At 42.4% G+C, this 25,786-nt stretch overlaps 1 protein-coding gene across 1 annotated transcript; it reads right to left on the reverse strand.

Annotated features, from left to right (window-relative positions):
- Positions 1–7,805: 7,805 nt before the first annotated feature.
- Positions 7,806–23,148, reverse strand: sptssa (serine palmitoyltransferase, small subunit A). Its single transcript, XM_060934365.1, has 2 exons — positions 22,989–23,148; positions 7,806–8,547 (listed from the first exon to the last, which is right to left on the reverse strand). The coding sequence occupies exons 1-2, from the start codon at positions 23,089–23,091 to the stop codon at positions 8,444–8,446; spliced, it is 207 nt and encodes a 68-aa protein (XP_060790348.1). The 5' UTR covers positions 23,092–23,148; the 3' UTR covers positions 7,806–8,443.
- Positions 23,149–25,786: the final 2,638 nt, after the last annotated feature.

Raw genomic sequence — 25,786 nt, forward strand, 5'->3', positions numbered from 1 at the left:
CAGGGCGGACACACAGAGACAAACAACCATTCGCACTCACATTCACACCTACGGTCAATTTACAGCCACCAGTCAACCTAACCTGCATGTCTTTGGGAAACCGGAGCACCTGGAGGAAACCCACGCAGACACAGGGAGAACATGCAAACTCCATACAGAAAGGCCCTCGCCGGCAACAGGGCTCGAACCCAGGACCTTCTTGCTGTGAGGTGACAGTGCTAACTACTACACCACTGTACTGCCCTATCCATCCATCCATCCATCCATCCATTATCTGTCGTTGCTTATCCTGTTCTACAGGCAAGCTGGAGCCTATCCCAGCTGACTATGGGCCAGTACCCATGTCACCGTGGACAAGTTGCCAGGGCTGACACACAGAGACAAACAACCATTCACACTCACATTCACACCTACGGTCAATTTACAGCCACCAATTAACCTAACCTGCATGTCTTTGGACTGTTAGGGAAACCGGAGCACCCGGAGGAAACCCACACAGACACGGACAGAACATGCAAACTCCGCACAGAAAGGCCCCATCGGTCACTGGGCTCGAACCCAGGACCTTCTTGCTGTGAGGTGACAGTGCTAACCACTACACCACCCAATGATCCAAACTTTACTGTAAAAAGCAGCTCTCACCTTGTGTCTCCCTCTAATTTTATAGCTCCCAAGTTTGCCGTCAGCGAATGTGATCAGTTTATCGATTCTTGACAGCAGAGCGCCGATACCGTGGCAGCCCGTTTCAATGCCCTCCACCCAGGCGATTTTATCCCCGCGGATCGCTTTAGTTTGGCTCAGTATTTGGCACGCGAGCTGTCCGTCCTGCATGTTCCCGTCCTCGTGCACGCGCTTCACCTCCTGCAGAATCCGGTTTCCGAGCTTGTCTCCCAGAAAGTTGTCTACGATACACAAACCGTATGAGTTCATACAAGGCGCGATGTATTGCAGTACAAGTCTCTGAGTGTTGAGTCGTTTGCGCTCTTTGGATTTCGGCCGGTTGCTGCGCGGTTTTCGGAGCTCGCGCGGCAGAGCGCTGTTCCCGGTGCACGCGGATTGCGCGCTCCTTCTGTCCGCGCAGTGGCGGCTCGTGCTCGGGGGTCTGTGCTCAGTCCTTCTCTCTCCGGGATCCTTCTCCATCTCAGCAGGAGCATTTCGAGTCGAGCTCGGCTCTTGTTCTGGGAGCTGTTCCGCGCTGCGTTCCGCCATTCACCGGTACCGTAAAGCCCCCGCGTGCTTGTGATCATCCTCAGTTGACGGGCGCGCGCGCCTTCTGTCCTGCGCTACGTGACCAGCACCGACTGCATCGCTCACGCGGAACAAGGCTCACCATTTCCCCATAGACTCACAGTGCGCTTGAAAGTTTGTGAACCCTTTAGAATTTTCTATATTTCTGCATAAATATGACCTAAAACATCATCAGATTTTCACACAAGTCCTAAAGGTAGATAAAGAGAACCCAGTTAAACAAATGAGACAAAAATATTATACTTGGTCATTTATTTATTGAGGAAAATGATCCAATATTACACATCTCAGGTGTTGATGACAATCAGGTGTGAGTGGGCACTCTGTTTTATTTAAAGAACAGGGATCTATCAAAGTCTGATCTTCACAACACATGTTTGTGGAAGTGTATCATGACACGAACAAAGGAGATTTCTGAGGACCTCAGAAAAGCGTTGTTGATGCTCATCAGGCTGGAAAAGGTTACAAAACCATCTCTAAGTAGTTTGGACTCCACCAATCCACAGTCAGACAGATTGTGTACAAATGGAGGAAATTCAAGACCATTGTTACCCTCTCCAGGAGTGGTCAACCAACAAAGATCACTCCAAGAGCAAGGCGTGTAATAGTCAGCAAGGTCACAAACAACCCCAGGGTAACTTCTAAGCAACTGAAGGCCTCTCTCACATTGGCTAATGTTAATGTTCATGAGTCCACCATCAGGAGAACACTGAACAACAATAGTGTGCATGGCAGGGTTGCAAGGAGAAAGCCACTGCTGTCCAAAAAGAACATTGCTGCTCATTTGCAGTTTGCTAAAGATCACGTGGACAAGCCAGAAGACTATTGGAAAATTGTTTTGTGGACAGATGAGACCAAAATAGAACTTTTTGGTTTAAATGAGAACTGTTATGTTTGGAGAAAGGAAAACACCTTATCCCATCTGTGAAACGTGGTGGTGGTAGTATCATGGTTTGGGCCTGTTTTGCTGCATCTGGGCCAGGACGGCTTGCCATCATTGATGGAATAATGAATTCTGAATTATACCAGCGAATTCAAAAGGAAAATCTCAGGACATCTGTCCATGAACTGAATCTCAAGAGAAGGTGGGTCATGCAGCAAGACAACGACCCTAAGCACATAAGTCGTTCTACCAAAGAATGGTTAAAGAAGAATAAAGTTAAAGTTTTGGAATGGCCAAGTCAAAGTCCTGACCTTAATCCAGTCGAAATATTGTGGAAGGACCTGAAACGGGCTGTTCATGTGAGGAAACCCACCAACATCCCAGAGTTGAAGCTGTTCTGTATGGAGGAACGGGCTAAAATTCCTCCAAGCCGGTGTGCAGGACTGATCAACAGTTACCGCAAACGTTTAGTTGCAGTTATTGCTGCACAAGGGGGTCACACCAGATACTGAAAGCAAAGGTTCACATACTTTTGCCACTCACGGATATGTAATATTGGATCATTTTCCTCAATAAATAAATGACCAAATATAATCTTTTTGTCTCATTTGTTTAACTGGGTTCTCTTTATGTACTTTTAGGACTTGTGTGAAAATCTGATGATGTTTTAGGTCATATTTATGTAAAAAATATAGAAAATTCTAAAGGGTTCACAAACTTTCAAGCACCGCTGTATAGCACTTTCTGAATCTAGCTGGCTCAAAACAAAATGCGTAGGCAGGCTGTGTGGTAATTGGTTAACTGGTGCATAACTCAATCTTATCATTAATAATTAAACATGTTTATGTGTGAGACCTGAGCTTTAACCTTTTATTTTTTAAATACATTTGCATAAACGTGACCAGGCCTCAGTCCATTAAAATAGACCTGTAGCTTCCATATACTTACCAAGACATTTTATTGCACTTATTTGTTGTAGCATATTCCTTGTACCATTTCTTTTTGCAGTATTGGCAATGGTCTGTATATTCAGGACCGATGAACACATTATAGAATGAAGTACACTACTTGTTCTGCACATACAGTTGTGGTCAGAAGTTTACATATAGTGACATGAATGTCATCTTGGATATGAAGGTCATGGCAATATTTGGGCTTTCAATAATTTCTTTGAACTGTTCTTTTCTGTGGCAGAATGATTGTACAGCATACATCTTTAATTAAAAAAAAACACTAGAATTTGGTGCACAAGTTTTAATTTTCTTTGGGTTTTCTGAAATGAACACGGTCAAAAATATACATACAGCACACCTCATATTTAGGTAAAATGTCTCTTCGCAAGATTCACCTTGACCAAACATTTTTGTTTACCATGAACAAGCTTCTGGCAGAATTCTGGTTGGATATTTCATGACTCTTCATGGTAGAATTGGTAGAATTCAATTTTTTTTTTTCTTGGCATGGACTCAACTTATAAGCATGGTCCATATATTTTCAATAGGGTTGAAGTCAGGACTTGTTTTAAGCTTAATATTAGCCTTCTTTATCCTCCACAACCAGCTCTGATGCATGTTTGGGTTCATTGTCCTGTTGTAAGTCCTAAGTCGTGTTCAAGTTTCTGATGGTTTATGCTGAAGAATTCTGAGGTAGTCCTCCTTCTTCATTATTCCATCCACTTTGTGCAATGAACCAGTTCCACTGGCAGCAAAACAGCCCCAGAGCATGATGATCCTACCACCATCAGCTGGTACAGTGTCCCTCTGTACATGGTGGTCATTGTGGCCAAACAACTCAGTCTTTGTCTCATCTGACCATACAGCTATCCTCCAGAAGGCTTTTTTTTTTTTGGTCTGTGTGGTCAGCTTCAAACTTTAGTTAAGCTTGAAGGTGTCAATTTTGGGGCAGGGGGTTATTTCTTGGATAGCAGCCTCTTAGTTCATGGTGATCTGAACTGTAGACAATAATCCATCAGCTTCCAGTTCATGGCAGGGCTGTGCCATGGTGGTTCCCAGGTTGTTTCTGACCATCCAAACCAATTTCCTTTCAGCTGAGGGTGACATTTTGTGTTTTCTTGAAGTAAAGTGGCTTGGCAAAGTGACTACACCTCACAATAACTTTTGATACAATTGTTTGAACTGATCTTGGAATTTGCAGTTGTTTAGAAATGGCTCCAAGAGACATTCCAGAGTTATGTATATCTGCGAGCCTCTTTCTCAGATCTGCACTGAGCTCCTTGGACTTTCCCATTTTACTGTGTGTTGGTCAATCCAATGAGTGCTGTAAACAAACCCTTTTTATGAAGGCACAGAGAAGCTACCAGCTGTAGTCAATCACGATCACTAACAGGAAGTTAAGGGACCTCGGCCTTGGCAAGATACAGTAAAAGACATTTTGGAAGTTTCAGCACCTCTGAATTAATAATTTAAGTGAGCGTATGTAAATTTTTGACCCTGTATGTATAATTTTGACCCTGTGTAGATTTCAGAAAACCCAGAGAAAATTAAAACTTGTGCACCAAATTCTAGTGTTTTTTTTTTAATTAAAGATGCAGACTGTACAATAATTCTGCCACAGAAAAAGAATAGTTCAAAGAAATTACTGAAAGCCCAAATATTGCCATGACATTCATATCCAAGATGACATTCGTGTCACTGTATGTAAACTTTTGACCACAACTGTATCAGTGTGTTCCTTTTATCATTAGTTCAATCTTGAATTAATATTTTCATTGTTTAAGTTTTTCACAAATCACCTCCAAACACAAGAGAGATGACTAGCCTATCACTTTGCACAACTTTAAAATCAAGTACATTGTTTTTCAGTTTATAAAATCATACCCATAAAATGTTATGGACATTCAACAGTATTCACGTCTTTATAAAAGTAAAGTAATACAACATTTATGGAAGATGTCTCATATGATGATTACACTCATACATCTGCCTTTAATTGTTATATCATGGTAGAATTACTATGAACTTAGAAGGCCAACCTTACCATGTTTACTTTAGACCAAGTGTTCATAAACTGGGTAAGTTCTCGGAGAGGCACCATAAATATCTGCTGATAGCATATTGAAAAATGCATCTATCAGGAAATAACTAGTACACAGGTTTCCAACCTCAGAGTACACCCTGTTCTGCACCTATCAGTGTGTTCCTGCTCCCAATGCACCTGTTTCTACTAATCAGCTTACTAACAGGCCTTCTTGAACTGAAGTGGACGTGTTAGAGCAAGGAAACCACTACAATGTGCCTCTGCGTTATTATAATGGATATTGCCACACATTACAGTCTCCTCTGGAAGTACTGGAACATATAGGCCAATTCTTTTGTTTTTGCTATGCACTGAAGACACGTGGGTTTGAGACGAAAAGCTGAATATTACATGATGGATCAGAATTTCAGCTTTCATGTTCTGATAAAGTTACATATTACATACGGATGTGTTTAAACAACTTAGGGCATGGGACCTTTTGTGTGAACCCACCCATTGTTCGAGTGAGCAAAAATACTGGAACTTCCTCGTGTTTCTTGTTGCCAGGTGTGCCCTGTTACATTGTTTAAATGATGGGTAGATTTGAATATTTACTCTTTCTTTGAACCCTGGGTTTCACCCATAAACACTGCATTTATTGTAAAAAAAAAAAAAAGATATACCAAAATCCCTGCTGGGATGTTATAAAAGGATAAACCAACAAGAGCAGAGAGTTGTCTACAGGAGAAAAGCAAGTCAATTTGATGCCGAGAAAAGAGAAAATCAATCAGAGCTATTGCACAAGCATTGGTCTTAGCCAGTACAACAATCTGGAATGTCCCGAAAAAGAAAGAAATCACGGGTGTACTAACAACCAGACACTGAACAGCTCAGGCAAAGAAAACTGCAGCAGCTGATGACAGAAACATTGTGAGAGCTGTGAAGAACAACAATAGTCGGTGACATCAACAACAACCTCCACAGAGCAGGGGTGAAGGGCACAATGAGTGGAGGTAGTGTCATGGCTTGGGCTTGCACAGCTGCTTCTGTAATGGGCTCACTAATCTTTATTGATGATGTATCTCATAATGGTAGCTGGAGAATGAATTCAGTGTATAATTCAATAAATGAAGTCTACATAAACATTCTGTCTGCCAATTTACAGAGAAATGCATCCGATCTAATTGGAAAGAACTCCAACATGCAGCAAGACAATGACCCAAAACACATTGCCAACACAACAAAAGACTTCATTGGGGAAAAAAAAACAAAGCAAAGCAAACAACAACTGAAAGAAGCTGAAGTGCAAGCCTGGAAAAGCATCAAAAAAGAAAAATGCAACAGTTTGGTGATGTTATTGGGTTGACGATGCTGTTATTGTAAGCAAGAGATATGCAACCAAATACTGTTATTTACTTTTGTTCACATAAAAATTGTGTGGTCTGCCACAAAAGGTGACATGTTTGAAGTTGTTTAATACATCTTGATGTTAATATCAGGAAACAAAAGCTGAAATTCAGATCTATTGTCTCATATTCATCTTTTGATTTCAAACCTAAACGTCTTCAGTGGAGAGCAAAAACAAAAGAACTGGCCTTGCTGTTCCAATATTTTTGGATAGGACTGTGTATTGGCAAAATGTCAATTCTAATGTCATAATTACTACATTAGCACCAGTTTCATGGTAACTTATGAAGATCCAGTGAGTGAACTCAGCACTGGCAGGCATGGACAGTTCATACAGCTGGTCTTTATACCATAAAAGGTGACTTGATCCTGTTTACAAACACCTCAGGCAGTTTTTTGAACCCAGTGAAGTTGCAAAGTTGGCAGGTCATTCTATTTGCACTCTATCTGAGGTCTAGGCAACCCTTGAGCATGTACGTGAGAACATCCTCATCCTGCAGTTTAAACAGTAACCAGCTGCTATTTTCTTTCTGACTTCATTCCAGAGAAATGAATCTGAGAACCAGACTGGAATGTCATTGGTTGGTCTGTAAGAGCCCTCCCACAGAAGGTCTTGCAGGTGGTAAGTCCGTGCACGTACTGCCTATTATGTATTCTTGCACATTACATTTCTGAAGAATATTAACTGTAAATATCAAATGACTTCCAGAGCACACTGGCGGTCTCTGCCAAGAAACTGAATTCTTCAGCTTTCTTAGTTTATTTTAGATTAGTACAAGGATCCAAATGCATATTGAAATATGACTGAAACATGGGCTCTGCAGCTTTAACATAATATCTTCAGAAGGCTCTCTGTACATTTGGCAGGTCGTGTCACAAGTTCACATATTATGCAACTCTCCTTATACTTAGCCTTATTTTTTCCCATGCAATTATTTCATGCAGGTTACTGACAAGGCCAGAACAATGAAGCAGAGCATTTTATCATATCATGAAGATTATAAAGTATGTTTAGTCAAGCATCCTGTAGGAATTTTGGTCCTCACAGACTAAACTATAGTTTCCTGGCTGATAACCACATCAAAAACAAACTCCCTTTTTTTTTTACCGTGTGTAAGATCATTGACCTTGAGATTTGGGAGGTTCAACATTTCCAAAGAGACTTCAGTTGCCTTTCAGGCGAAATGAGTCACACACTACAAAGAACATACAAAACTCTCCATGAAGATAAATATAATTTTTTTGTAAAACACTTCTGTAAAGGCACCTAAAAGAAAATGTAGGCTCAGCATAAAGTGAAAAAGGGTTTTACTATATTAGTTTTTTTTTTAATAATATACATGGGAAAGAGCCAGACTGTTACCAACAAGTATAGTTTTAAAATAGCAGCCTGTACAGCCAGAACTCTGCATTAACTCACACAGATCAAGAAAAAGGAAAAAAGTTCTATACAATGCATACAATGTTCCACCGTGGCAAACAAAATCATTTAATCACCAGTCAAAATAAATCTCTATAAAACAGTTACAAATATGTATACATTGAAATATACACATTTATTATCACAAAATATTTAGCGTTCTCAATAAACCACTGCCCTCAAAGCAAAAAAAAAAAAAATACTATAAAAACTGCAGCATTATATATCCAATGATTGCTGACTAGTAGGGCACCATTTACTAACAGGGCAGTATGTGCTTAGTCTTAGAGGCTGTGCACTTTTACAAGGCCCAAAGCCACAGACATGACAATGGACTGGTTTAGAGGATTCCTCTGCTTGCTCATCAGTGGATTTCCCCAGTTTCAGGTCATCAAATGCTTAATGATTCCTGTCTTCAAAGGCAAAGAGAAAAAAAGCCTTACAGGAGAACTCCTGTTTCAAACCAGCAGGGGGAAACCACAGGGCAGTCTGAAGGGTTGAGGAGCTGCTCACTGGATCACTTCAAAGTAGTGCAAAATGGCCATGATGTGCTGCGGCATAAACACGAAGCCAGTGTATACAGCCATAGCTGCTACAGAGATCAGGAGAGAATCTGACATTGGGTTAAAGAATTCAAAATTTCAAAAGGGCCAACATGATTAAAATGAGTAGCCTGGCAAGCTAGACTAAATGTAGATATTTAGTCTGGCCTCGCTCGTAGACATTTCCGAAGGGTGGGGGTGGAACAACCCGCTGTCTTTCAAACTGTCTCTGTGCGTATAGGCCAACGCTCTGACCAATCAGCGCAACAGTGACTGTGACGTAGTCAGAGCGACAGAAAGCAGTGGGGGAGGCCTTGAAATAAATAATTTTTCAAAATGCGTATTAATTAATAAACAGGTTCTAGATATTAAGAAGTTTGGAGATAATGACCACAAGTTTGGAGTCTGTACCACATACTTAACATACACTTATTTTTTTCCAAGTGTTTTTCAAGGGTTTGCTTAAACTGTTTTTGAGTGTTTTTATTTAGTGGTGTTTGGTGAAATAATTTCCCTTAAATTTAAAATAACGGGAAAATAAGAAACAATCAAAAAGTAATGTTTCAAAGATGTTTATTAATTCTTCGTACTGCACAAACTAGCCCATCCTTTTGGCTACGAGCGGAGCTAGCTGGTAGATCAGACTTTTGCCATAGCCGGTCGGCAAAACAGCGAAAACGTCCTTCTTGAAAAGGAATGAGTGGAGAGCCTCTTCCTGCTCATGTTTCAACGAAAACTCCAAGTCTAATTCTTCTAAAACTGATTCCAAAGTGGAGTCAAACGTGCGCTGTTCACTAGCGGTAGCCATCTTTCCTGTTGCGCTTTCTCCCAGCTTTGTCGTCACTCCTGCAAAAGCCCGCCCAAAGAATCCAAACAAAAACCTTGCGTTGTGATTGGCGGGCACGATTTGATGCCCAGGGTGTTTTGTTGATATGGTGCGAGGCTAGACCCACTCGCAGGCAAAAATATTTTTGGCCGCTAGGCGGGTGGGTCTAGTTTACTAGGCTATAAAATGAGTGCATCAAGACTGAAGGACAAAAGAAGAGTATTTTTTTTTCCATTCATAAAGATATTTCGATTGAATATAAAGTAAATAGTAGTAGAAATAATTATATTAATAAAATATTAACAATAATGTGTTCATATTATTATTAATATGCTTTTCTTGATTAGAGTGAATAATCATTCATTTTTCTATACTGCTGATCCATTGCAGCTCACAGATGAGCTAGAACCAATCCCAGCTGGCATTGGGGGAGAGGCGGAGTACACCCTGGACGGGTTGTCAATCTATGGCAGGGCGAACACAGACACACACACACAGTCATTCACACTCATATTCACACCTATGGGCAACAGAGTAGCTAACTGACCTAAACTGCATGTCATGATCGGACTGTGGGAGGAAACCAGAGCACCCGGAGGTAACCCACGCAGGCACGAGGAGAAAATGCACATGAACCCCACAGAAAGGCCGCAGTCAACTGGCAGGTTCAAACTCAGAACCTGCTTGCTGTGAGGTGACAGTGCTAACCACTGCACTGCCCATGTTAAATATTATAATAATACCCTTTCAGATATTAATAAAATGAAGACATGGATAATTATTTTATTGACAGATGAGCACCCTGATAAAAAATTTAAAAAGTAATGCTGAAATTACGTGCTATGTATTGGAGAGATAAATGTAGCAGGTTACTCCTCCGAGTCAACGTACAGATGGAAACTGTGACTACCACTGGTAATTTACACCCTGCTTTTCGAATATTCTGTGCTACTAGTTCAAAAACTATATGTAACAGCTGTAACAACTACTTTGTAAGCTTATAGACAAACACGGTTGCACAAAGATATGAAGTTCAATCATCATGTGGTGAACATATTTTCAATATGACAAGTGTTGCCAGGCAAAACAAATCTCGCCGGGCAGCACTTATTTTATACCTATATGTTGATAATGGCAATATTTCTCAGTCATCAGCTGTCAGGTTATAGTCCTATGAAAATCCATGACCTTGAGTGTGACATTTCAAAGACATTCAAGGTCAAAGGTCATGGTGCCAAATGAAAGCCCATATAGCACTTCCTAGAAGTTGATAATGGTAAATATCTGTCTACCATCAACCGTTTAAAAGTTACAGCCCTCTGAAAATCCGTGACCTTGAGTTTGACCTTTCAGGGTCACTCAAGGTCAAAGATCATGGTGCCAAATGAAAGACGATATGGGAGTTCCTATATGCTCATAATAGCAAACATTTGTCTATAGGCAACCGTTTTTGAATAATAATGGAAAATGTTATTTTGACCGAAAGGTTGACCTTTCCGGTGACCTTGACCTTCACCTTGACTTAATTACCCCCAAAATTTAATCAGGTAATCTACGGACCATTGCCCACCTACCCTGAAAATTTGAAATCAAACGGTGCAACCGTCTAGACGCTAAATTGTTAACAGACAGACAGACACATACAAGCAAACAAGGTCAAAAGGTCATGGTGCCAAATGAAAGCCCATATATGACTTCCTATATGTTGATAATGATAAACGTCTCTAACCATTTGAGTTATAATCTCATCTCATTATCTCTAGCCGCTTTATCCTTCTACAGGGTCGCAGGCAAGCTGGAGCCTATCCCAGCTGACTACGGGCGAAAGGCGGGGTACACCCTGGACAAGTCGCCAGGTCATCACAGGGCTGACACATAGACACAGACAACCATTCACACTCACATTCACACCTACGGTCAATTTAGAGTCACCAGTTAACCTAACCTGCATGTCTTTGGACTGTGGGGGAAACCGGAGCACCCGGAGGAAACCCACGCGGACACGGGGAGAACATGCAAACTCCACACAGAAAGGCCCTCGCCGGCCCCGGGGCTCGAACCCAGGACCTTCTTGCTGTGAGGCGACAGCACTAACCACTACACCACCGTGCCGCCTGAGTTATAATGGAAAAGCAAAATTTAGCAATGACCTCCTAGAACTGCCACCTTATTGTGGTGGAGGGGTTTGTGTGCTTGAACGATCCTAGGAGCTATGTTGTCGGGGGCATTATGCCCCTGTTAGGGTTTCCCAAGGCAGACAGGTCCTAGGTGACAGGCCAGACCAAGAGCAGTTCACCAAAAAAAAACCCTATGGAGAAAAAATCCAGGACCGTGACGTCGCCCGGTAGGACGCAGCCGGGGCCCCACCCTGGAGCCAGGCCCGGGGTTGGGGCTCGTATGCGAGCGCTTGGTGGCCGGGCCTTTGCCCATGGGGCCCGGCCGGGCTCAGCCCGAAGAGGTGACGTGGGCCCGACCTCCTGTGGGTTCACCACCCACAGAGGTAGCAGTAGGGGTTTGGTGCAGTGTGGATTGGGTGGCAGTCGAAGGCAGGGGCCTCGACGACCTGATCCCCGGACACAGCGGCTGGCTGTTGGGACATGGAATGTCACTTCGCTGGGGGGGAAGGAGCCTGAGCTTGTGCGGGAGGTTGAGAGGTACCGGCTAGAGATAGTCGGGCTCACCTCCACGCACAGCTTGGGCTCTGGAACCCAGCTCCTCGAGAGGGGCTGGACTTTCCACTTCTCTGGAGTCGCCCGTGGTGAGCGGCGGCGGGCTGGTGTGGGCTTCCTTATAGCTCCCCAGCTCAGCCGCCATGTGTTGGAGTTTACCCCAGTGAACGAGAGGGTCGCCTCTCTGCGCCTTCGGATTGGGGAGAGGGCTCTTGCTGTTGTTTGTGCCTACGGGCCAAATAGCAGTATAGAGTATCCGGCCTTCTTGGAGTCCCTGGGAGAGGTACTGAGGGGTGCTCAGACTGGGGACTCCATTGTGCTACTGGGGGACTTCAATGCTCACGTGGGCGATGACAGTGACACCTGGAGGGGCGTGGTTGGGAGGAACGGCCTCCCCGATCTGAACCCGAGTGGTGTTTTGTTATTGGACTTCTGTGCTAGTCACAGTTTGTCCATAACGAACACCATGTTCGAGCATAGGGGTGTCCATAAGTGCACGTGGCACCAGGACACCTTAGGTCGGAGGTCGATGATCGACTTTGTAGTCGTGTCATCTGATCTCCGACCCTATGTCTTGGACACTCGGGTGAAGAGAGGGGCTGAGTTGTCAACTGATCACCACCTGGTGGTGAGTTGGATCCGCTGGCGGAGGAGGAAGCTGGACAGACCTGGCAGGCCCAAACGTATGGTGAGGGTCTGCTGGGAACGTCTGGCCGAGCACTCTGTTGGGGAGGTCTTTAACTCCCACCTCCGGGAGAGCTTTTCCCAGCTTCCGAGGGAGGCGGGGGACATTGAGTCTGAGTGGACCATGTTCTCTACCTCCATTGTGGACGCAGCTGTTCGGAGCTGTGGCCGCAAGGTCTCCGGTGCCTGTCGTGGCGGCAATCCCCGAACCCGGTGGTGGACACCGGAAGTAAGGGATGCCGTCAAGCTGAAGAAGGAGTCCTATCGGGCCATGTTGACCTCCGGGACTCCTGAGGCAGCCGACGGGTATCGGCAGGCCAGGCGTGCTGCAGCTCGGGCAGTTGCGGAGGCAAAAACTCGGAACTGGGAGGAGTTCGGGGAGGCCATGGAGAAGGACTATCGGTCGGCCTCGAAGAAATTCTGGCAAACCGTCCGGCGCCTCAGGAGGGGGAAGCAGTACTCTGCCAACACTGTTTACAGTGCGGGTGGGGAGCTGTTGACCTCGACTGGGGACATTGTCGGGCGGTGGAAGGAATACTTTGAGGACCTCCTCAATCCCACCGTCATGTCTTCCACTGAGGAGACTGAGGCTGATGACTCAGAGGTGGACTCGTCCATTACCCAAGCCGAAGTCACTGAGGTGGTTTGCAAGCTCCTCGGTGGCAAGGCACCGGGGGTGGATGAGATCCGCCCTGAGTATCTCAAGTCTCTGGATGTTGTGGGGCTGTCTTGGTTGACACGCCTCTGCAACATCGCGTGGCGGTCAGGGACAGTGCCTCTGGAGTGGCAGACTGGGGTGGTGGTCCCTCTTTTTAAGAAAGGGGACCGGAGAGTGTGCTCCAATTATAGGGGAATCACACTTCTCAGCCTCCCAGGGAAAGTTTACTCCAGGGTACTGGAGAGGAGAATTCGACCAATAGTCGAACCTCGGATCCAGGAGGAACAATGCGGTTTTCGTCCTGGTCGCGGAACACTGGACCACCTCTATACCCTTCATAGGGTGCTCGAGGGTTCATGGGAGTTTGCCCAACCAGTCCACATGTGCTTTGTGGATCTGGAGAAGGCATTCGACCGTGTCCCCCGTGGTATTCTGTGGGGGGTGCTTCGGGAGTATGGGGTTCGGGGCTCTTTGCTAAGGGCTGTCCGGTCCCTGTACGAACGGAGCAGGAGTCTGGTTCGCATTGCCGGCAGTAAGTCAGACCTGTTCCCAGTGCATGTTGGACTCCGTCAGGGCTGCCCTTTGTCACCGGTTCTGTTCATAATTTTTATGGACAGAATTTCTAGGCGCAGCCAGGGGCCGGAAGGAATCCTGTTTGGGAACCACAGGATTTCATCTCTGCTTTTTGCGGATGATGTTGTCCTGTTGGCTTCTTCAAACCAGGACCTTCAGCATGCACTGGGGCGGTTTGCAGTCGAGTGTGAAGCGGCTGGGATGAGAATCAGCACCTCCAAGTCCGAGGCCATGGTTCTCGACCGGAAAAGGGTGGCTTGCCCTCTCCAGGTTGGTGGAGAAGTCCTACCTCAAGTGGAGGAGTTTAAGTATCTCGGGATCTTGTTCACGAGTGAGGGAAGGATGGAGCGTGAGATCGACAGGCGGATCGGTGCAGCCTCCGCAGTGATGCGGTCGCTTTACCGGTCCGTCGTGGTGAAGAAGGAGCTGAGCCAAAAGGCGAAGCTCTCAATTTACCGGTCGATCTACGTTCCGACTCTCACCTATGGTCATGAGCTTTGGGTAATGACAGAAAGAACAAGATCGCGGATACAAGCGGCTGAAATGAGTTTCCTTCGCAGGGTGGCTGGGCGCTCCCTTAGAGATAGGGTGAGAAGCACAGTCACTCGGGAGGAGCTCGGAGTAGAGCCGCTGCTCCTCCACATCGAGAGGAACCAGCTGAGGTGGCTCGGGCATCTTTTTCGGATGCCTCCTGGACGCCTCCCTGGGGAGGTGTTCCAGGCATGTCCCCCCGGGAGGAGGCCCCGGGGAAGACCCAGGACACGCTGGAGGGACTATGTCTCTCGGCTGGCCTGGGAACGCCTCGGTGTTCTTCCCGAGGAGCTGGCCAAGGTGTCTGGGGAAAGGGAAGTTTGGGCTTCTATGCTTAGACTGCTGCCTCCGCGACCCGGTCCTGGATAAGCGGAAGAAGACGAGACGAGACGAGAGACGAGACCTTGACCCCTCCCCCAACATTTGACCCCCAACCGCTATGAAAACTATGAGAGATACCCCATCATGTAGCATATCAATGGAAGCAGAATTGAAAGATGAACATTTTGGAATTGGTTTGAAGTAAATATGATGAAGATGAAGGAAGATATCTTGAAAAAAAAAACAACTTTGACCTTTTTGGTGACCATGACCTTGCCCAGATGACCCTCAAAATGTTGGAGGTTCTATGTGAGACCAATTACCATCCATCCTGAAAGTTTCATGAAGATTGGTCCAGCCATTTTCCCGTAATGTTGCTAACAAACAAACAAACCCCACCAAAAACAATACCTCGCCCCCTGGGGGACTCCGTCCTTGGAGAGGTAATGATAAACTTCATATATTCACACAACTGTTTAACGTTCTTTGTATTACATGGACACATTCTCTCCACCACCACCACACACAAAACACAACCTATGCAAGAATCCTGTTTGTAGACTTCAGCTCGGTGTTCAACACCATAATTCCAGAAATCCACTCCTCCAAATTGTTCCAGCTCAATGTCTCACCTGCCATATGTCAGTGGATCACCAGCTTCCTGACAAGCAGGGAACTGTAAGGCTGGGGGCAGTCACTTCTGGCATGTGGTCACTCAGCACTGGTGCTCCTCAGGGATGTGTCCTCTCCCCACTGCTCTTCTCCCTTTACACCAATGACTACACCTCCATGGACCCAACTGTAAAATTCCTGAAATTTGCAGAAGACACTACGGTCATAGGCCTCATCCAACATGGCAACGAGTCTGCATACAGGCGGGAGGTTGAACGGTTGGTGCTCTGGTGCAGTCAGAATAACCTGGACCTAAACACGCTCAAAACAGTGATGACAGTGGACTTCAGGAGATACCCCTCTGCGATGCTTCCCCTCACAATATCCAGCAGCCCTGTGCCAACTGTGGAGACCTTCAAGTTCCTGGGAACTACCATTTCACAAAACACTGCATTTTGTGAAATGGGACTCCAACATCAACTCCACACTTAAAAAAGCCCAGCAGAGGATGTACTTTCTGCAGCAACTCAGGAAGTATGGTCTGTCACAGGAGCTGCTGACACAGTCCTACACTGCTGTCACTGAATCTGTCCTGTGCATATCCATCACAGTCTGGTTCGGAGCAGCCACAAAACAGGACAGGAACAGACTGCAGCGAATGGTTAAATCAGCAGAAAGGATTATCGGTACTCCCGTGCCCAGTCTCCAGGATTTGTACATTCCATGAACCAGGAAGCGGGCAGAGAAAATCATTAAGGACTCTGCGCACCCTGGTCACAACCTTTTCCAACTCCTCCCCTCTAGCAGGTGCTATAGAGCACCGCAAACCAGAACCATCAGACATAAGAGCAGATTCTTTCCCTATACCATCAACCTCATGAAGAGCTGACCTGAACCATTCTTGCCATTATACTATTGTACCACTTGTACCAGCAGCACAGTGGTGTAGTGGTTAGCACTGTTGCCTCACAGCAATAAGGTTCTGGGTTCAAGCTCAGTGGCCAATGGGGCCCTTTCTGTGTGGAGTTTGCATGTTCTCCCTGTGTGGGTTTCCCTCTACAGTCCAAAGACATGCAGTTAGGTTAACTGGCTACTCTAAATTGCCCATAGCTGTGAATGTGAGTGTGCAGAAAGGAACTGGCCACCCTACTGCTGCAATTCTGGACAAGCCAACCAAATATGGCTCACCTCAAGCCTGGTTCAGGTTCGGCAGTGACGACGACCACCACTTGTACCTCCTGTAACATTCTCATGTTTGCAATACCTCACTGCACTCTGTATACGTTCACTGTGTGGAATTTGCACAGTTTGGACTGCAGATGCTTGCGCCATGCAGAAAACATCATTAAGGACTGTTCTCACCCAGAAAACAGCCTTTTTATGCTGCTGCCTTCTGGAAGGCGCTATAGGTTAGGGTTATGACTGTGAAAGTGTTTTCAAAATTTCTACTTTCCTGATGTTGCATTTGGTGAACTTTTACTCATATATTTCTTTTTTGAAGTTATTTTTATTGGGTCATGCAAAAACCTCCCGCACCCAACATCACCTCACTTTTGATAAATACATGTATATTAAATGAATAAATCATGATTATAAAATAAATTCATTGAAAGATGTGTAAAGTACTTTTATAACAATAAATTGCTTAACAATTGTTGTAATAATAATTGTTAATTAATACAAATTTAATTATTAAATTTGCATTAATTAACAATTATAATTACAACAATTGAATTTGTATTAATTAACAATTATAATTACAACAATTGTTAAGCAATTTATTGTTATGTAAAAGTACTTTACACATCTTTTAATGAATTTATTTTATAATCATGATTTATTTATTTAATATACATGTATTTATCAAAAGTGAGGTGATGTTGGGTGCGGGAGGTTTTTGCATGACCCAATAAAAATAACTTCAAAAAAGAAATATATGAGTAAAAGTTCACCAAATGCAACATCAGGAAAGTAGAAATTTTGAAAACACTTTAAAGGGGTAGTTCGGGATTTTTGACATGAATCTGTATGGCATCCCCATCAATAGTGTCGTGCAAACACACTGACTTACCCCTGACAGCATCCTGTGAGTCCAGTTCTTGTCCAGTTTTGGTCCAGACAAAAGTAGTCCGGCAAGTTTGTTGGGGTCACGAAAGTAAAACGTTTTTCGTCTCAAAACAGTATGTGTTCAAAAGAGTGATATATTTGCATCACAAAACCGTTGCCAAATAAAAAGTCAGACCTCGAAATCGCTTGGCACTATTTTCTCTCCCTCGGTATCACTGCGCGCTGTCATGTTGACATCTGCGCAGGAATCAACACCTTTCCCATTGTTTGCCAGTGATTAGGAGTTCAGATCAGCGGCGCTAACAAGCTAATTTGAGAGCAAGAACAGCGACAAATTTATCACCTTCTATAACCTATACAATAATATATTTGTGAAAATGGTGCGCACTTGCGACTATCCAGGCTGTAGCAACAAAGATGTGGCTGAATCTCTGCACACATTTCACCGTCGTAGTCAGACATGTTGTCGCTAACTTTGCTAGCAGTAAACAATGTAGTGATGTGTCGGTCGCGAACGATCCGGTTCAAAGAGCCGGCTCTTTGAAGTGAACGACGGGAGCCGGCTCTTCGGTGGGAGCCGAATTGGGGAGCCGAATTAGTTTTTTGTCCTTAGGTGCCTCAGAGAGAGAGAGAGAGAGAGAGAGAGTTCAGCTCAGCTGAAGGATGATTGTCTATTTGACAACCATGATCATTGTTTTGTTGCCGTGAATTCCTAAAGCTCATGATATAAATTGTCGATCATAAATTGACAGGTTCGGTCGGCAACCGCCTTGGCATGGCCAGATTAATCTGCGGTATACAACGAGACAGCAGTCATTATAACAGGAGCATATTTGCTGTTCCAGCGGCTTCTCATTACTGGTGGAGCAGAGTGCGGCACTTTTTTCTCTTTTTACATGCGCTCAAGGTGCCACATATTTTGTTGCACATTGTTCTGTTTGTTAAAATAATTTCCAACTTTGCTTCATAGTTTCTTAGGCCTGATTTATACTTCATAATTTATTTTGTGGCATTTTGTTCAAGGTCGAGTGTGAAATAAAGCCATAAAGGATAAACAGTTGATGTCTTCTGTGTATTTTATATTGGTAATATAACACAGTTTTGCATTATGTTTGTGAGAAAATAATTTATTAATTGGTAAGTAAGTTTTATTTCTATAGCTAGAACATTGTTACACTGCTATACTTTACAAAGCTTTACAATGGCTACAAAAACTAAAAAATAAAATGGAAAACATCCTATTGATAAAATATAAATAATGTAATTAATTAACTAGTTAATTGCAGCAATTAAATCAAAAATAAAATCTCAGGAGCCGTTTGGGAGCCGAAAGAGCCGGCTCCTTATAGTAAGAAGAGCCAAAAGAGCCGGCTCCCGAAAAAGAGCTGAAATTCCCATCACTAAAACAATGAACGAAACAGCCGTGGCTGTCACCTGGCGGCAGCGCGCAGTGATACCGAGGGAGAGAAAATAGTGCCAAGCGATTTCGAGGTCTGACTTTTTATTTGGCAACGGTTTTGTGATGCAAATATATCACTCTTTTGAACACGTACTGTTTTGAGATGAAAAACGTTTTACTTTCGTGACCCCAACAAACTTGCCGGACTACTTTCGTCTGGACCAAAACTGGACAAGAACTGGGCTCACAGGATGCTGTCAAGGGTAAGTCAGTGTGTTTGCACGACACTATTGATGGGGATGCCATACAGATTCATGTCAAAAATCCCGAACTATCCCTTTAACTAATGAGATCAAACTGTGAGCAAGTTAGAGGTTTTTAGCTTTCTCCTGAAATGCTTTCTTTTATTTTGTCTTCCTCAGGGTAGTAAAACTCGCTTTCGCTGTGAACACTGTCGTCATCACTATCCATGCTGTAAAATTAATGCCATTTTGAATCCTCATTCACGGCTGTAATGCAAATGGCTTCCTCCTCAGTATACAAGTGCACTTCCATGGCAGGAAAACAACTACATTTTGCCGCCTATGTAGTCCCCTATTTATACCAAATTGAGTCATTCGGGATTCAGCCATGTTTTTGCTCGGCGTTATAGCCCAGGAGTAATAGGGTTATACCCGGAACAAATTAGTAACAAACTGAAAATTTCAGAATATGTTCAGAATACCTTTAGGAATAACATACTAAAAGTCCCCGGAAATCCCCCTTGTGCTCTCTGAGAAATTCAAGATGGCGTCCAAAATGGCCGCCAAATGGAGATCTGCCCATATCTCAGGCCCAAAACAAAATATTAATGCAATTAAAAGGTCAGAATATATGTTTTGTAGGGTAGGAGAGTAAATTCCAACATGTGTGTATTAATTACACTGTGTATTAACATTATATAATAACAATGTACACATTATTATAACAGTATATTTGTGTATAATGTGTTCGCTTGCCATGTCTGGTTAGATTGTCATATTTTTGGCACTTCACCAGTTCACATTTATGAATGTGCACAGTACTATGAATGTGTGTAGGTTTCATCCAGTCCGATCCTTGAATCAAGTATCAATCTTGAAACGCCCTGGCCCATAAATTCACATCCAAGAAGAAATAACAATGACTGTTATGACAAAATAATCGTTATGGTATCATGATCACCTCTCATATGTTTTTGAAATGGCTTCAGTTCTTAATGTTTAGGACTAATAATTACAGACTTATAATTGTAAATCTATACATGTGCTATTTAATGTACACTACCGATTATAGAGTGTGGATCCATTGGTTACTCGTTCACTCCATATCATCCTATTCTGTTCACAAAACACAATTACTAGGGGTTGGAGCACTTATTTTCATTAATATTAATTAAATTGGTGGTGTAAAATGAAAAATGGCATGTTAAAAGGTCATGCTGAGTTCAGTCATTTTTAAAAGGTCATGCTGAGTTTAGTCATTTTTTGTCCGAACAAACTGGCATTGCTAGTAGTAAAGACTGGCGCTAGAAACTCAAAGATTAATTTTTTTCCACCCTTAAACAAGCTTGAATAAATTCCCTACTTCATTGATGGTACAACAAAGGTCCAAGCATTACAACTGAGGCACTGAGAAGTGTTTAAGTCTACTCATTGTTTATAAGCAAGAGCTTTTATTGAGGCAGACCTTTTTGTCATGAAAGTCGCCGGAATGTTGAAGTGTACTGAAACAGCTTGCCATTGTAGTTTTAGAAGACAGAGTTCTCAAATTTAATTTCCCTTTAATATTTTATCAAAGCTTAAAGATGCACTAAATATTAAAGGAAAAGGCAACTTTTGTACAAAATCACCACAAATAGATAGATAAATATATAAAGTAATCGATCATGGAATTTATAGAGAAAGAACAGACGGCATAACAGTATCTTTTAACTTTTAATAATATGGGCTTGCGCTGAGCTCAGCAAAGATGCGTTCCGCCATATTGATCTACTGCGTGATGTCATGCGGCCCACCACTGAAAAGAACTCTTCAGTGCTTCATGGTAATAAGGTAAAAAACCAGTACAATCACTTCTTCAAAGTTTCACCAAATGGTTTTATTTATGCAACTTAAAGCTCATAATACTGTATAACTTTGGTTGAGTAAAAACATGGAGCAAAATCATGGCTGAATCCTGAATGACTCCTATTTGGATTTGTCCTACCAAGCCTACTGCGCATGCGCGAAGCGGCTCGGCTCGGTTTTCCCTTTCGGGCGCTCTCGGTTTCTGTTAGAATTTGGTAAAGAAAAAAATAAATATTATTTACCAGCTTACCGGGTCCATGAACATAAATCTGACAGCTGACAAGGTCGGGATATAAACGAATCGAATACAAGCCACCCGCCGGGACTCCTAATCACAGTGATCTGCTTGTAAACACTTTTCATGGGCCCAGTGACGTCACAGATCAGAGGGAGGCGCATTAACAAAAGATTCTGATTGGTTTATAGTTGTCCACAATCTCAAAATGGCTGACTCCTCCAACTTCGACTCCTCTGTGTCAATTCATGATTTCAAAGTTAAAAATATTTTTTCATGTTCGATATATAATGGAAATAATTAACGGAATTGATTACGTATATGTTTTTCTCCTATTACACACCTGGTTTTGTACAAAAGTTGCCTTTTCCTTTAAGGAAATTGATGTCTAATTGTTGTCTTACATTATGTTCATGTATGTAGGTAGCCTACTAAGCTAATCTGTCAATCATGTCAACCATCAAATTCCATGTAATTTCCACATTAATGACCTTGTAATCTTGGTTAATTTTAACAGTGTGACAATGGTGAATTTGCATTGCTTGTATGAGATAACATATAATTTAACATTTTAATTGCATTTATATTATGTTTTATCCCTGAGATATTGAAAAATCTCCAATTGGCGGCCATTTTGGACGCCATCTTGAATTTCACAGAGAGCACAAGGTGGATTCCTGGGGACTTTTAGTATGTTATTCCTAAGGGTATTCTGAACATATTCTGAAAAATTCAGCTCGTTACTAATTTGTTCCGGGTTGGACTCAATTTTGAGCTAATGCTCTTGGGCTATTAGCAAATTACAGGTTTTTAGCTTTCTCCTGAAATGTTTTATTTTATTTCTTCTTCCTCAGGGTAGTAAAACTCGCTTTCGCTGTGAACACTGTCGTTATCGCTATCCATGATGTAAAATTAATTATATTCTCCTGAGAAATGCTGGCAAAAATTTAAGATTTTTGATAATCTTATAAATAAATCTAATTTTAAAAAAAAAGATAAATGTTGACAAAAAATGCTACTATGTTGTTTGTTGTTGTGAACAAGCGAGTTGTCAGAGGTCCGTAACCGGGGTCCGTACTGTAGGATATGGACCCGCTCGCCAGCCAATCAGAGAGCAGGATTTGGACCGCAAAAATAAATAAGTGATGTGTGCTGTTTTATATTACACTTATTTTATCTTAGCCTTTTTTAAAATTTAAAACGTGTGGTGTTATATTATATACTTATTTTATATTAGACTTTTATTTTTATATTGGATGTACCACTTGAAGAGTTGCACTGAAATTTCGTTGTACAGCTGTGCAATGACAATAAAGGCATTCAATTCAATATATTTTTTTGCATATTGTGTATTGTCTGTAAATATCCTGCATATTCTTGATAGCATATATTATACTGTATATTAGTCTATTATTGACAAATACTGTATGCATATATTGTATATTATGCATGTTTAGATTATATTGTAAATACAGATATTTTAGACATACTATGTATAATATAGGTCTTGTATATTATGTATATTGTATATAATAGCTATAATAGTTATCGTAGATTGCATATTTATTTATACTGTGTAATGTCTATTGTCCATTAGATAAATATATTGTTCACATACATAACTTTACGCGTGGTGTATTTCCCAGTAAAACAATCGTGTCTATATTTTATATGACACACGAGTGTTTTAGTGGGAAATACACCACTATACTAATCTAGTAAACGTTTATAATTCCGCTAACTTGTTGCACAGTGAGCTAACTCGGCTACTTGCTAATCAGGTTAACGCCGTTAACTTTAGCGTTGCAGTTTTGTGACAAAACGAAAAACATATTTTCTGGAAAGGATACTGAAGACAGTTCGCTCCCAAGGCTCCAACATGTACAGTGCCGTGACAAGAAGATATTGGTAGTAAAACCAAGATATTTGTTTCCACGCATCTCCTAACGCCATGTTGTCAGCCTGTCTTCTTCGTCTCGGTTCTTCACTCCCTTCCGGTTTCTGTAACGGGAGCTGATTGGTGGAAATCTTTTGTGACGTAGGGATGAGCTGAGCTGCTGTCATGTGCGTCATAAGGCTTATGTAGAACAAATTAATTTACAGAAAAGAGATTTATATTTTTTATGGAAAAATGACTTGAACAGAAGCCACGCTTATTTTAAATATTATTTTGTCTGGCAAGTTTTATATCCATAAATGCAAATGCTCTGAAAAGAAACCCAAAAATTCACCGGTTCCAGAGTGAAATGAAGATTTGCTTTGAAACACTGCAAGGACGAACAAACCAGGAATCTATCAAGACAGTTTAATAATTTAAAGACAATGATGATTTACAATGCCTTAAAATCCTCTTTTTAATTAAATATGTACACTACCGTTCAAAAGTTTGGGGTCACCCAAACAATTTTGTGTTTTCCATGAAAAGTCACACTTTTATTTACCACCATAAGTTGTAAAATGAATAGAAAATATAGTCAAGACATTTTTCTGGCCATTTTGAGCATTTAATCGACCCCACAAATGTGATGCTCCAGAAACTCAATCTGCTCAAAGGAAGGTCAGTTTTATAGCTTCTCTAAAGAGCTCAACTGTTTTCAGCTGTGCTAACATGATTGTACAAGGGTTTTCTAATCATCCATTAGCCTTCTGAGGCAATGAGCAAACACATTGTACCATTAGAACACTGGAGTGAGAGTTGCTGGAAATGGGCCTCTATACACCTATGGAGATATTGCACCAAAAACCAGACATTTGCAGCTAGAATAGTCATTTACCACATTAGCAATGTATAGAGTGTATTTCTCATTAGTTTAAAGTGATCTTCATTGAAAAGAACAGTGCTTTTCTTTCAAAAATAAGGAAATTTCAAAGTGACCCCAAACTTTTGAACGGTAGTGTATATACCTGTTTTTTTTTTCTTTATATGTATATGGGTCTGTCTCAGAAACTGGGTACTGTGGGGGTACCCCACTAAATATACTCACAGTCAATAAACTATTCGGTTTTGAATGGTGATGGTTTTAATTTGAAATAAAATGATGAAAGAAATAATACAGATAAAACTAAATCTTTGATGTGAATACACTGTTCAGAATTTGGCAAAAATTCTGCAAATTTGTGGAAAAATGGCGGCTTGATCTGGGACATGATAAATGGTTGACTACATTGCATTCCCTTAAAAAGGTTGTAGTCCACTGAAAAGTCTACAGTTATCACTAATTGTATTTTAAGTTGTAACTTTATACACCTAAGGATTGGTGCGCTCACAGAATAATCATAACCGTAATAAAACATCATGCAAAATATTTGATCACCGTCGTAACTCCATTTTCCGCAAACCCAAAACCAATACGATCGTGTGTTTCGATCTAAACGGAAAGCCTCAGGGTCAAGGTCACTACCTCACCAAAAGTAGTAACTTAAAATCACTACGCCATATAAACATTTAGTTATAAATCTGCGATTTTGTTTTTTAAAACGAAAGCTGAAAGTTAGGTATAGAATATGTTTCTTACAGAATATGTTACGATGGTAGCTGGTCTTGTATGAATTTCTGAGCTATAAAATGAGTTGTGGTCTATTTTTTACCGTAGCGTGTTATTTGTGTGCGGGGAAGGACACACATTAACAATTTGCATGTGTAGAATGGAATTTTCCACTCCAACAGTTAGAAGTTGATCGTGCTTCCATTTGCGGTCTCTCTGTTACGCGGGTGATCTGTTCGGACGTTATCACTGAAAAGGTGAGTTTTGACAGTTTTATTTTGTTTTAGTTTTGCAGTATAAGGCAATAGAATGTTTCTTTTTCATCTTACTTTCATATTTCATAGTGTTTGCGTATTTTTGGCCAATATTTTGCAACCACGGTCAATTTAGATCGAACTTTTGATAGAATCTACGGCCAGTCATTTTGCCCCGCCCCCGCCTCGCGCTCCGTCCGGTGCGGTAGTGATGTCCCGTTGCTCGCGCGCTGCAGCAGAGACCCGCGCGACCTTCAGCCGGTACAGTCGCTGTTCTTTTACCACCGCCGTTATTCTCATCTTTCCGGTGTGTTCTTGATTTTTCCATCGTGTCCTATTTCGCCATATCAAATACCCAAAATGTATCATATTATTCATATTTAAGTGAATAATCAATTCAGTCATCATAACTTGGCATTTTTAACCCAAGCAATTAAAAAGAGGAAATTTATTCAATATTTTCACTCCTCTGTGAAGGAGGGGCTTTAATTCTTCATGATGGAGTTATTTTATCTCATTATCTCTAGCCGCTTTATCCTGTTCTACAGGGTCGCAGGCAAGCTGGAGCCTATCCCAGCTGACTACGGGCGAAAGGCGGGGTACACCCTGGACAAGTCGCCAGGTCATCACAGGGCTGACACATAGACACAGACAACCATTCACACTCACATTCACACCTACGGTCAATTTAGAGTCACCAGTTAACCTAACCTGCATGTCTTTGGACTGTGGGGGAAACCGGAGCACCCAGAGGAAACCCACGCGGACACGGGGAGAACATGCAAACTCCACACAGAAAGGCCCTCGCCGGCCACGGGGCTCGAACCCGGACCTTCTTGCTGTGAGGCGACAGCACTAACCACTACACCACCATGCCGCCCGGAGTTATTTTATATGGAAATCAATTTT

The sequence above is a fragment of the Neoarius graeffei genome, chromosome 11 (genome assembly GCF_027579695.1).
Source record: "Neoarius graeffei isolate fNeoGra1 chromosome 11, fNeoGra1.pri, whole genome shotgun sequence".
NCBI classification, from domain to species: Eukaryota; Metazoa; Chordata; class Actinopteri; order Siluriformes; family Ariidae; genus Neoarius; species Neoarius graeffei.